Source organism: Daphnia carinata, chromosome 6 (genome assembly GCF_022539665.2).
Source record: "Daphnia carinata strain CSIRO-1 chromosome 6, CSIRO_AGI_Dcar_HiC_V3, whole genome shotgun sequence".
Lineage (NCBI taxonomy): Eukaryota > Metazoa > Arthropoda > Branchiopoda > Diplostraca > Daphniidae > Daphnia > Daphnia carinata.
The window spans coordinates 2,382,973-2,396,897 of record NC_081336.1 but is presented as its reverse complement, the minus strand read 5'-3'; the positions used below and the strand labels follow the sequence as shown (position 1 = coordinate 2,396,897).

The window sequence follows — 13,925 nt, the reverse complement described above, 5'->3', positions numbered from 1 at the left end:
AGTTAGGAATAAAAAACAAAAAACAAAAAAGAAATGAGAAAATTCAGGTGATGAAAATGTGAATCTCGCGTGAATGCACACGAACTGTGCAACGGTGCAGCCCGACCAGAGTTGTTACGTGTCGCCATTCGTACTAGTAAGAATAATTTTTCTTTTTTTTTCTTTTGAAATTGGCGCGCGATCGTCTGAATTTAATTTCAATTATAAACGCAATGCGATTTAAAATAGTCGCCTGTTGTCTGTAACGACTGGCCTCGATTTCCATCGTTTCGCGAATTTTTTTGTTGTTGTGAATAATGAGAATGTTTCGTTACTTGTTTGATACGCTGTCGACATGGCTTCAAAACGTACAAGAACCCTGGTTTTAAGTACCGCTTTTGTTTCACTACAAACTATCTAATAAAATTCAACAATGCCGTTCATTTCGTTCGCCAAAAAGAAACAGATTATTGCGTGCAAAAAACTCCATTTCCTAATCTGAAGACAGCGCTAGCAATGCAATAAACTCTTCAAACATCAATAAAAGAAAAAAAAGCACGAGCTCCTCAAATCAAATAGATGAATCAAACAGGAAAAAAAAAAAAAAAAAAGCACGTCGTCATGGTGATATTGGATGTTAGCGCGTTCACGAAAAGATACAAAGTGCGACGCAAACATTCAAGAGTTGTTTCACCTCTCTTTGATTCAGCATTTCCTACTACAAGTGTTTGCCATCATTCCCTATTCTTTGATTTCCATTCACATCACATCTCATTTCCAAACAAATAATTTTTTTTTTTTTTTTTTTTGATGATTCCTTCAAAAAAAAAAAAAAAAAAAGAAAAAAAGAAAACGAAAAAACAGTCCATCGAGCACCGATAGCTGGAAGGCTTTTAGAGCCCTGAGCACTTGCATTTTGTATTGACTACCGACATCCTATAGCCGGGCTGCAGGTTGTGTGTTGTGGCCCCCATCGGAGATGGGCTGTGTACTCTTTTTTCCTATTCTTTTGCCTTCTCCTCTTTTTCTCTTGTGCGCCTGGCGCCACGGTGACGTGCGCAGTGGCCGCCTACCTTTATACCTTTCGCCTCCTACTCCTCCTCCTTCGGCCTCTGCGTCAGTCTTTCACTTCTCTCTCTCGCTCGCTCGCTCGCTCTATGTATATATATATATATATACACATATAAAAAGAAGCAAAGGAAAGGGAAAAAAGAAAAACACAATAGATTCTCACTCTCTTTATAAAAATATTTTCTTTTCCTTTTACAAAAAAGAAAAAAAAAAAAAAAATTGTCTTTAAAAAAAAAGAAAAAGAAAAGAAGAAATAAGAAATATATATATCATCTAACCGGGGCGACATGCTTTCAAGCAGCTATAGCTACCGGGGATCCTTTCTAACGTACCATATTTGTCTGAATTATCTTTTCCATCTTTTTCTTTTTTTTTTCTCCCTTACCTCATCTTATTTGATACTCGAACTTTGCGTGGTTCAAAATCTACTGACAACACCAGTAGCATTTATTTTTTAAAAAATATACATAGTCGATACGAATCAATTGTTTAGAAAACAAAATAAAATAAAACGCTGTTTAAGTTCAAAAAAAAAAAAAAAAAATAGTTTTTTTTTTATTTTCGGCAGAGAGAAATCGGCGGCGGCAGGGGTAAGACGGGGCGTGTGTACGTGTGTGAAGTCTCTTGCAAAGGGGCGGAGGAGAAGAAGGGGTCTCATCCGCATCAATCCACCGCCAACTCTTTTCTTTTTTACCTTCATATCTTAGCGGCAGCCGGAGCGTGGCGCCAATATGAACTGCATCTCTATACATATATTAAATGTACTAGTCCGAGGAGACACTTATCTTTTTCTGTCTCTCCCGCCTCCCTCCTCCCCCGCTTTAATTTTGCCCTTCCAAACTTTGGGGGTCCCACCTTTCTTTTTTTTTTTTGTTTTTTTTTTTGTTAAATTTAATATATAGACACATTTTTTTTTCCTCATTTTGAGTCTGGGCTAGTTCTAAATACTATGCCATGGCAAACAACAGACTATATACACACGCCGTGTCTTCAATTACAATTCATTAAAAAAAAAAAAAAAAAGAAGGAAAAAAAAAAGGAAGAAAAGAAAATCGGTACGAGATAACCTGCCCGAAATGTTTGCTAAAAATGCAATAATTTAAACGGATATCGTTCAAAGACAAGCCGCTGATCATTTAGTGCGATTAAATAATCGAATTCATTTAAACATGTTCAATAGTAATAACAACAACAAAATGAAATCGCACTTTGAAACGAAAGATGGCGCGACATCGTTTAAGAGATAAGACGATACGTGTCAAAGGTGTTGAAGCGACTCAGGTATAACTCGTCTTAATGGAAGCTGTAAACATGGGAGAAGGTGAAAAGAGGATATAGTACCCCCCCCCCACACAGACAAAGAGGGGGTTCGTTTGCGTTGTTAAAAAAAAAAAGTTCACAAAAAATAAAACCTTCACTTCCGACGAGCTGATGTTAATCTCTTTCTGATGGCCCCCCGCTTTTCAAAAGTGTCGCGTCTAGCACTTGACTTTTCGCCAATGTTCGTTTAAATAAATATTGAAAAATCATTTTACAATGCCAATAAAAAAAAAGACGACAGTATTTATTTTTTTTTCTTCGAATGATGGAATTGATTTGTTGAAATGCCCTTAATGTGTTTGGCTACCTTTCACTCCGCGTCGCCTCTAGACAGATAGACTCTCAACAAAAACAACACGCATTCTTTGGTGTGCATTATCGTTACGTCAGGGAAATGCACGATTAGAATATCCTCCCCCCCCCCCACTCCCCAATTAGCAGATTACCGTAGAGAGAGAGAAAGCGACAAAATAATTGATCACATCTTATAATGCATGCATATATGTAAACGTCCTATACGAAGATGTGTACAGTGCAAATACAGTTCAAGGTGACCGACCTGGAATCGCTCTATTTTTAGGCACAACTATTTTTGGCTCATTCTTTTTTTGATTCTTTTCTAGTGAATTGTTATTCAGCCACATGTTGTCCACGTACGCCACAAAAAAAAAAAAAAAAGGAAAGGTGAACTCCATTACCCCGGCAAGTGTCACGTGGGAATGTGGCCCACAACAGCGAATGTTAAAAGCGAACAGTTCATTCCCAAGTTGACGGACCTTTCACTTATCGCTGGGTCAAAATGCTATTATTTAATATTATTATACCATTTCTCTTTTTAGTGCACACATTGGACAACGATGGATGTCGTCCAGTGTACTCAGAAACGAGGCAAGGTCAATCCTATTTTATTTTTTTGCCGTTGCTTTAATTACGCGCTCGCTAATCTCTCATCCTTCCGCATGATTTCTCATCACATCGCCCTCCGTCCTGCCTTTTTCAATAACACAGGATCGCCTAATCATAACTGTTGCGCAAGACAATGTCAAGTCTTTTTTTTTTTTATTGCCAAGTTCAAGGCCGTCGTTCTTTCTCGACAAACACACAATCATCATTAAAAGAAAAACAAACAACGAGCACATCCTCGCCATGGACTCTCTCCGACGCAATCGAAAACAAAAAATCCCGACATTTAACACACACACACACACATACACGTAGACGAACGGCCGTGCGCGTGTGTGTAGGTGGGGGATGGAAAAGATAGAAAAAAAAAAAGGAGCCGAACAGCGTCGAAACTGAATTCCTTTTTTTTTTTTTCTTTCATTTTCAAAGCTCCGCCTCGAACCGAATGGAAGCCGAGAGGGGTTGGCTGGCACGTGCGGACCAATAGGAGAGTAGACAATGGGCGGAGCTTGGGAGCACACCTTTCCTTCAAGAAAACACCGAAAAATAAAAATGGCCAGAATAAAAAAATACACACACACAACATGGAGGAGGAGAGGGATAAAACTCCATTCAAGAGACCTCCCCCTTCTCTTTCGTGTGTGTGTATGTGTGTGAATACCTTCTCTATCCCCATCCCCCTTATTTCTTTTCTTCTTCTTTCGATAGCTGATGGTGCTGGCCTTGTATGTCTGCGTGTGTGTGTGTGTGTGTGTGTGTGTGTGTAAGTGAATGGCTAGACAGTAGAAGACCAGTTGGTTCGCTAACTACCGCCCAGGACGGTCGTGTTGTTGGTACGTTCCTCTCTCACACCGACACATTAAACGCACGTTAAAGAATAACACACACACACACACACACACGTACAAATAGTTTCGATATTTGGCGTTTCATCGGCGACGCTCACCCTCAGACACATCGTGATCTCCTCAAAACAACAAAAACACATACGCATCAATCGGTTCTCATCTTTTAAAAGTTGTTGTTGTGTATCCTCGGAATACAGTGTTATCAACAGTGTCATTCTCTCAACTTTCGTTCACAATTTTTTTTTTTTTTTTTTTCTTTTCGCCACACCTCAATTGTCTAAATAATCAAGTGAAAAGCATCGACAATTTTGAAATATCTGAAGAAGACATTCACCACTAGTGCGCTCGTGTGTGTCATCGAGTGCAAAACAAGTTTCGTTCCAGGTGACCCACCTTGGCGAGTTCCAAATTTAAAAAAAAAAAAAAAAAAAAAAAAAAAATCAATCAATCAATCAATAAATAAAGAAAGAAAGAAAGAAAGAAAAAGAAAAAAAAAAAAAGGTTGCAAATAAAATCGGCAACCCTGGAGTCGCCGTCGCCTCATCAAATCCGGCGGAGTTCGCCGCCTCCGCCGCCGCCGTCCAGTTCGGCCAACAGTTTCATCAACAGCCATTTCAGCAGCGGCGATTACAACAACATGTCGTCGACGACGCCCAACTCGGTGGTCGGCAGAGCAGATTGCGATCAACAGGAGTCGGCGGCCGGCCAGGCGGCCAATTCGCAACAACAAGCTGCCGCCGCGGCGGCCGCCGTCAACGCCTCCAAAAACGCCTTCCTCGAGCTGCAACAGGCGCACCAGCACCTGGCCAGCCAGGCCGGCATCGGTCCGCCACCGTCTCACATGGCGGCCGGTGGGGGCCCGGGCGGAGGCGGCGGCGGTGGCGGCGGGCCGTACGGCATGAGCCGCAACCCGTACCAGCAAATGCAACAACAACACGCGTCAGCAAACAGTTTGAGCGTCAACCGCCAGCTCGGCGGCTACCCTTTCTCGCACATGACGCCGCAAAATTCCTACGCGGCAGCCGCCGCCGCTGCCGCCGCCGGATACCACCACCTCAGTCCGTACCCGTCGCAATGTCCATCACCTCCGCGAGACGGTAAGAAGCTTTTAGATTTTGTTTTGTTTTGTTTTAAATAACATTTAAATTTTAGTTTGATTTCTTCGGAAAGTAATAATAATAAAAAAAAAAAAGCTGACGGGGTGGGCGTTCGAATCTTTTGTTTTGATTCTTCTTCTTCTTCTTCTTCTTCTTTTTTTTTTTTGAATAATATTTCCGTAGAACAGGGGTGGATAACACGGGGGGGGGAGAGAAAAAAAGGGGGTGTGTTTAGATGTACGAACCACAGAAGAGTATATCAAGAGAAGGGGGGAAAAAAAAAAAAACATTTTTTTTTTTTTTTTCAAACGCTGAGAGATACAAAAGAGCCGGCGGTACTCGTCTTATTCGGAGCCATAGTTTTTTATATTTTGGTTGAATTTTTTCCTTTTTTTTTTTTTTTTCATTCGATGGCAGAAAAGAAAACGAATGATGGCCCCGTGTGTAACGTGTTGTTGTATATATATATATATATATATATATACAGAGAAAGAGAGAGAGAGAGAGAGAGAGAGAGAGAGAGGAGATACACAACGAGAAGGGATCGCCAGAGACGTTATACGTTCTGATGATGTATGGAAGGGGGGCGGATGATGATGGATGGCCAGAATAAAGAAGGAGCCCTCAAGAAGTTTTGTCTTATTTCTCTCTTACGAGGTTAGATGTTGTATGTATGTGTGTGTGTGTGTGTATGCGCGCGCGTCTGGAGCCGATAAGAATCGATCAATTAATCGTCGATCCACTGTGTGTTGGTGGTGGACGCAACGAGCAGGACAGCGAAACTGGCGGGACCGGCCCTTTTTCTTCTCTCTTTCCCCTTCTCGAAATCATAATTTTTTTTTTTTTTTTTTTTTTTGTATAAAGATTATAAAAAAAAAAAAAAAAAAAAAAAACAAAAAAAAAACAGAAAACATTGCCTATCGTCTTAGCCATTCGAACTCGGATGATGAATGAGCCAGCAGCCTAAAAGTCTGCAATGCGTCCGTCCGTGAGCCGAGTTCGAAATTCCCTTTCCACAAACCAACCCCCGTCGGATAAAATAGATTCAATTGCACACGCCGTTCGAAAATTCGAATCGTTGTCAAACACGTTCAGGCGTCAAAGAGGCTAATAATAATAAATAAAAAAAAAAAAAAGCCCTGCATTTATAAATACGCATTTAACTAATAAGGTCGGCGTAATATCATCATCGATAAACGGTCGAGACACGGAAAATAACGAACGAAAAAAAAAAAAAAAAAGAGAGAAAGAGAAACGAGAGAAACAAATACAATCATCATTATGCAGATGAGCATTAGGCTAGAAGGTAAAAAAAAAAAAAAAAAAAAAAAAAAAAAAAAAAAAGGTCATCCATCACGCCGACTTCTCGTGATAAATACATTTTTTTTTTCTTCTTCTTTTGCGTTCGTGTGTGTGTGTTGTGCGTTTCCTTTTTTTTTTTTTTTTTTTTTTTCTCTGCTCAAAGATAATGAAATTAAATTTTCTTTTTCCCCTCTTTCTTTTGGGTCGTTTTCATTTGGTGTTGCCATTCAGATAAAGATTCACTCGACTCGGGAATCAGAGTCAACGGCAAGGGCAAAAAGATGCGCAAACCGAGAACGATCTACTCGTCGCTTCAATTGCAGCAGCTCAACCGACGATTTCAACGGACTCAATACCTCGCCCTGCCCGAACGAGCCGAGCTGGCCGCTTCTTTGGGACTCACTCAAACTCAGGTAAGAAAAATTAAATAACACATTTTTTTTTTTTTTTCAAAAAAATTAAAGTTAAAAAAAAAAAAAAAGATGGCGCTCGTACAAGAAAGAAAAAAAAAAAAAAAAAAAAAGGTTCACGATATGTCACGAGGGGGCGTGTTCTTGTTTCTCCATCCCTCTTTTTGCTATGCTCGCCTGCTGCTTGGGCTGCCGTGATGGATGGGGGTTATACGGGCCAAGACACCCAACACACACACACACACACACACACAAAAAAAAAACGAACGTACAGTCCGTGTGTGTAGACGCAGAGGAGTAAGGGGGGGGGGGATTCGAGAAGGGGGCGTGTCGTTCGAAAAATTAAAAAAAAAAAAACACATGAGGAGGAAACAGTATTCATGCGCGTTTTTATATTTTTCTTCGATGTTTTGTTCTTTCGGAGGGGGGGGGGGAATATAAAAAAATTCTATCATTGCAATGAGTGGGGGGGGGGGGGGGGGGGAGATATTTGAAAAATGTCCAGCCTTGTTTTTTCTACTCTTGGAGAGACTAACAAATAAAAGGACGGCAGATAGCTATCCATCAAATGAGTTAAAAAAAACAAACAAAAAAAACAAGAAAAAAAAAAAAATAACACGGTGGATTGCATCACAATCGGAATAATCCGCGCAAAATATTCTCATGCCCCCTTCGAAAAAATCCAAAACGAAAGAAATGGCCTCGTCGACATCCCTTTCATCAGGTGGAAGACTTAAAAAAAAAACAAAAAAAAACAAATATATATGTATATTATTATTAAAGTAAAATGTCCCCCACCCCCCTTGAAAAGTGAGACGGATTGAATCCACTCATTGCATGCCGAGCCTGGACTTAATGTAATTGCGTAATTGTTTTCCCGACGGTGTTATTACATAACGATGTTTCAATCTTCCCCAGATGTTTCAATATCCCCTCAGTTTAAAGACAAATCAAATCAATTTCTACGCATTGCAGGTGAAAATTTGGTTCCAGAACCGGAGGAGCAAGTACAAGAAGATGATGAAAGCGGCGCAACAGGTCGGCGGCGGAGGCGGACTCAACGCCAACAATTCGGCGTCGACGCCGCAAATGTCTCCGTCGGAATCCGAAGGCGGATCGCCGAGTCCAGAGTGCGGCGACGACGGGAGCCTGGGCGGCGGTTACCTACCGCTGGGCATGGGCCAGCAGCAGCACCAGCAGCAGCAGCAGCAGCAGCAGCAACAACAGCAAGCGCACCAACAGCAGCAGCAACAGCACCCCGGCGCCATGATCAACTACCACCAACAACAGCAACAACACCAATCGGCCGGGACGCCCGTCAGCGACCTGTCGCCACCTCCGCCGACGCTTCTAGGCGGCGGCACGGGCAGTCCGCCGCTCAGCTCCGCCGGCTCGTGGATGGACGACACAAAGCCGAGCCTCATTCAAATGGGCGATCCAGCGTCGGCCGTCGGCCTGGCCCACCACCACCACCACGTCCACCACGTCCACCACCAAAACAGTTTGCAGCAGCAGATGGGCGCCGCGGCGGCGGCGGCGGCTGCAGCCGCCAACTACGGCATGCCCTACCCTTGGCAATACGCCGCCACCATGAACCAAGGTCTACTCACATGAGAAACTCTTCGCCATTTGTAATTCAAAAGTATTTAGAAAAACAAAAAAAAAACGCAAAATGTTTTCAACATTTTTTTTTTGTTTTTTTTTTTTTTGTTGTTGATTTTGAAAAAGAAAAACAAAAAACAAAACAAGAGGCGCGAAAGATTTAGGTGATGATTTTTTGTTTGTTTAGATCAACAATTGTTTTTTTGTTTTGTTTTCAAAAAGCCAATGAAAAACAAACAAAAAAAAAAAATAATTCGATTGGAATCGTCGATAAATTATTTAGAAAATCGTTTGAGAAATTGAGCAAGAAATTCCTCCTGTCCTAGAATTTTCGTCCTTTTTTTTTTTTTCTTATTCATTTCGGTTGATTTTCTACTACCTTCTTCAATTACTGATATACATACAAATATATTTACTTTACAATTTCCATTTTTTTTTTTTTTTTTAACAAGGAAAGATCCCCCCCCCCTCCCCTCCCCTGTGTGTGCGTGCGTTTGCGTCATCACTGCGTCCCAGCCCCAAAATTGTTAATATTATAAGAGAAAAAAAAAAAAAAAAAAAAATGAATTCCTTCACTACACAATTTATTTTTTTTTTTTTTTAATTTCGTTGCTCGGGTGCAATAGAGACTTCGACACTTCGACACACCCCCCCCCCCCCCCCCCCCCCTCATTTTTTTTTTCGATTGAAATGTAATCGATATACGTATAGTATATGTATTTAGGAGGATTGGATTTTTATACAGAATTATTTTTCATTTTTTCTTTTTTTTTTCGTGTCTACCGTCAAAATGAATTTTTGAAATAGAGAGAACTGCGATTCGCGTTCCACCATTTCATCCTTGTACTCAAACGTTAGACTATAGTACAATGAAATAATAGTGTACAGCGTTACAAATGAAACAACTAAAGACATTGATTTATAGAAAAAAACAAAACAAAATTTTCTTTTTTCTTCAAATCAAATAAGATGAAGAGGGGGGGAGGGAATGGTCTGCCCCGATCGACTGTACATGTTCTAGACTTTGTTTGTTGTTGAAACCAATTTTTTTTTCTCATTTATTAAAAAGGAAAAAAAAAAAAAAAGATTCAAAAAAAAAAAAAAAAAAAAAAAATTGTTATTCAAATTTTTTTTTTTTTTTTTGCGGGAGTTTCTCGAGTGATGTGTATCATATAGCCGGTCCTCATCTTTTATTTACCCCATCCTCTATGTGTGTGTGCGTGTGTGTGGTTGTGTAAGTGATTCCCTTCTTCATCATCGCATCGAATTATTATTTTTTGAAAATCATTTCATTCTGGCCCTGTTGTCTCTGAACCTTCACGACATTATGTGAAACGTGCGCGTGTGTATCTCCGTGTGTGTCCCAAGTTACGTAAAAAAATTAACAAATGATGACAAAAAAAACCAAACAAAACAAAAACAAACTGTGTGATGTTTCTCATCCCAATACACAAAAAACAATTGTGTGTTTGTCGATATACAAAACAAGAAAAAAAAAAAAAAAAGCCACATCGTTTTTCAAAAGTATTCATTCCTCACTTTTCCTCAAAAAGAAAGCAAAAAGAAATGTGTGATACATTCTCGTCATATCTCGGCTCATCTCGACATATCATTTCAAAAAAAAATTGCATTCTCAACGCACAGATACGAGAGGAGCTCATCCATCACCGTGATTTAGGGCCGCATATTAGAAACGATTCATTTAATTTCATTAACTGATTTACAGTCCCAAAAAAAAAACAAAAAAAACTCTCCCTACTCCTTTCAAAAAAAAAAAAAAAAATTAAAATTTTTTTTTAAAAAAAAAAAAAAAAAAAAAAAAAAAAAAAAAACCAAAAAATTCTTCAGCATCCAACAACAAAAATAAAATAAGAGTCTCTCTGTCTCGAGTAACATCTACCGTTGTCGAGATGATGATGATGAGCTCCGCTTCGGGGCTTTCTCCACTTGAAACACTGCCGGGTTCATTTTCTTTTTCTTTTTTTTTTTTTTTTTTCCATGTTGTGTTGTTCATACCCCCGTTCTCTCATTTGCTTTTTGCTACGACTGTTACGTCCCTCTTCTTTCCTTTTTGCCTGAGACGAGACGTGGCGGTGGTAGTGATGCCCCTGTGTGTGTTATGCAAATAGCGTGATGCACGCCATCTGCGGATCGGGCATATCGCCTACCCCCACCAGCAGCGTCAAAGAGACGCGGGCAAGGCCAGCGACCGACTCACGAAAAAAAAAAAAAAAAATGTTTCAAAACAAAAAAAGAAAAGTCGTTCATTTTTTTTTTTTTTTTTTAACGTTTTAAAAAAATTTGTGAAGAATTTCTTTTTTTTTTTTCGTGTCCCGTTTGTTCCATCGTTTGGAACCTCAACGTGCCAAGTGTTTCCTATCATCGATAAACAGAGAAAAACGGGTTCACCAGTGACTTGAAATTTGATTTGACAACATTCAAAAAAAAAAAAAGAAAAAGAAAAACGGTGAAACTTCATTCTTGTTCCGTAACTGTTGGATTGCATCTCTCCTACTTTTTTTTTTTTTTTATTATTATTATTATTTCCTCCCCCCTACACACACAAAAGAGAAGACTATCCAGCAGTTCCGGTGACTTGGGTGGGTGTGGTGCCACGCAAAAAAAAAAAAAAAAAAAAAAAAAAAAAAACGGTTCTAATTGCAGACTTTGGAGAGAGAGACGCGCGCGCGCGCGCGCTCGTTTAGAATTGCGAGGGGATCGAAAACCAACAATACCAAAAATAAAAAAAAATAAATAAAAAAAAAACTGTTGGTATGTTTTTTTTTTTCTTCTATCTTTTATTGTTCGACGGTGAATGAACAGAGTCCATCTGACGAAGGGGGAGGAAATAAAAAAAAAAAAAAAACTATGTCTTCATTCATTGGAGAGCAGCACAAATCTCTAATAGCAGACGGGCGTAGGGCGGGGGCGGATCTCAAATTACAACGGTCTTGCACGGCTAAGAAACGTCAATAGGTTATCGAAAAGATACGATAGAGTGGCGAGATAATGTAGACAACACGCTATTTTTTTTTTTTCCATACACATTTCAAATTCAATCAATTGTTAGTCCAGTTTTTTTTTTTTTTTATCCCGTCCACCTATCGAAGGGAATAATAATAATAAAAAACGTAACAATTGATTGACGAAGCAACTACTTCCGTCAATGCGAATCAAAAAAAGCAGATGGTCCCCTTCATTTTGTGAACGGGTTCGAGATCTAAAGCAGCACCTGGTAGCTGACAACGTCAAGTAAAAAAAAAAAACAGCATATAGAATCCTATAGAATTACAATATTTCTTTGATGTCAACCGATAGAGTCCATAGCCGTACGCATACACCACGCCCTGTGATGTTGTCTGGTACGACGGCGTTGTGCTCGTCGGCGTACATCGCTCTAAAAAAAAACAAAAAAAAAAACGTTCCAGCGAGACATCGTTCGTGTGTGTGTGTTTGTGTGTGATGGAGGGGGCGGGTAGAAAAGAGGTGAACAGGGCAACATAAGATGAAATAAAATAAAACTAAATAAAAATATTCCCTTTTTTTTTTTTTTGGTTTTTTTGTTTTGTTTTGTTTTCCTTATTGCGCAGAGGATAGAAGTTAAGAGAAATATACATGTAACCCGCGTGTATGTAGCGCAGGTGGCGCCACAGATCGAGACCCCTCCAGGGCCCTCCATAGTTTCGTTTTTTTTTTCTTTCTTTTCTTGTCTATTTTTTTTTTGTTGTTGATGTTGTTGTAGTTGTACCTTTATCTTTCGTTTCTTCGTCTTTTTTTTTTTTTTTTTTTTAAGGTTTTCCATATAGACGCCCATTCCCATCCTTTCTTGCATGTTACATGCACAACACGCACACACGTTCGGTTCCCTCTTTTTTTTTTTTTCTTCTTCTTCTTCTTCCTTCAAACTCTTGTAGTATGTACCTTCTGCTTCTTCTTCTTCTTCTGCTTATTCCTTCTCTTTTTTTTTTTTTTTTTTTTTTTTTTATTATGATGATGACGGGGGGAACATACACACACACACACAAAAAAAAAAATAGACTTGGAAGAAGAGAGAGAGAAGGGGGGGGGGGGGGAGAGAGAGAAAGAGAGGGAGGTGCTGCGCGTTTCCGCCGGCGCCGGAGTATATACGGTGGCCAGTAGAGCTATAACCTAGACATGACGTCGACGTCGTCAATAAATCCTCCATTTTTTTTTTTTTTTTTTCGTTGTTGTAAACATTCCGATTAAATTCATTTCTCTCTCCCCCCCCCTCCACCTTCTTGTAAACCGCGTCATTCAGAAAACCAAAAAAAAACAAACAAAACGTGAAATTCATTTTTCGCTGACGAAGCTGATAATAAGAGGGCCGTGTGTGTATAAGCAGATTGTCCAAAGGGGAGGGTTTGCATTAGCCAAAAAAAAAAAAAAAAAAAAAAAAAAAGGTAAGAGATAAGAGAGCTACCGTACACGTCGCTTCGTACCATTTTTCACAAGAAAAAAAAAAACTAGGAGCCGTACGTAAACATGCCCTACGTTTTTGAGGAAACATTCGATCCGCAATGATCCGCAGCTGACCGACTAAGAAGTACAAGAAAACCCCCCAAAAAACTCGGAGAATTATAACAGCCAGGGCTAAGAGAAGGAGCCAAAAGACATTCTTACGATTATTATTCCGATTCCCGAGTTTGAGACGCTTAGAAAAAAAAAAAGAAAAAAAAAAAGAAGAATAGAGGCCGAAGAAAGACAATCTCCCGTTAGAGTACGAGGAGAGCCTATACAACAACAACAAAAAAACACACGCACACACACAGAGGTGCGTGGTAATTCAATCTAGACAAGTGGCTTTCACCTTCTGATTTTCTCACACAGAGAAAACATAAAGAAAAAGGCGATGAAACAAGATCTTCCCAACTATTATTCACATCTATCTTTGCCTAGATTTCCAATCGGCCCCGTCCCCAACCCCCCCAAAAAACAAGAACAACAAATAAATTCATTTCCATCGTTTTTATTCCATAGAAAAAAAAAAAAAAAAAAAAAAAAAAAAAAAAAGTCTTTAAGAGTCGTGACCATAGTTCGTTACAACAATGGCCGCGCTAATGCGTGAGTGGACCGTATAGGACGAAAGGGTCAGACCCCTATGGCACCAACATCTTAGCCCAGTTATTCGCTCTCTGGCCGAAATAAAAAAAAAAAAAAAAAAAAAAATGTGCTACGAAAAACGGTCTCCCCCCTCCCATCCCTCCGATTGATCTTGATTCTCTTCTTGTTCTTCTACTTCAACACTTCTTCTCCTTCATCCTTCCACGTTAGCAACACGTCACACGACAGAGGAAAAAGGGTGACTTCATTAGCGCTCCATTCTTTTCAGAGCTGCTCGTGTAAGGCGAGGTACAATCGAGAGCAAAAAGGGC

The 13,925-nt window shown here is 39.8% G+C and overlaps 1 protein-coding gene across 2 annotated transcripts; it reads left to right on the top strand.

Moving 5' to 3' along the window:
* Window positions 1-4,081: 4,081 nt before the first annotated feature.
* Window positions 4,082-9,046, top strand: LOC130689956 (homeotic protein distal-less-like). 2 transcript variants are annotated; one of them, XM_059495734.1, is made up of 3 exons: window positions 4,082-5,218; window positions 6,758-6,933; window positions 7,906-9,046. In XM_059495734.1, exons 1-3 carry the CDS (start codon window positions 4,759-4,761, stop codon window positions 8,542-8,544), a joined length of 1,275 nt encoding a protein of 424 aa, XP_059351717.1. In that variant the 5' UTR covers window positions 4,082-4,758; the 3' UTR covers window positions 8,545-9,046. The 2 variants fall into 2 exon arrangements, with proteins under 2 accessions (XP_059351717.1, XP_057368892.1); XM_057512909.2 differs by having other exon boundaries at window positions 6,752-6,933; window positions 7,906-9,021.
* Window positions 9,047-13,925: the final 4,879 nt, after the last annotated feature.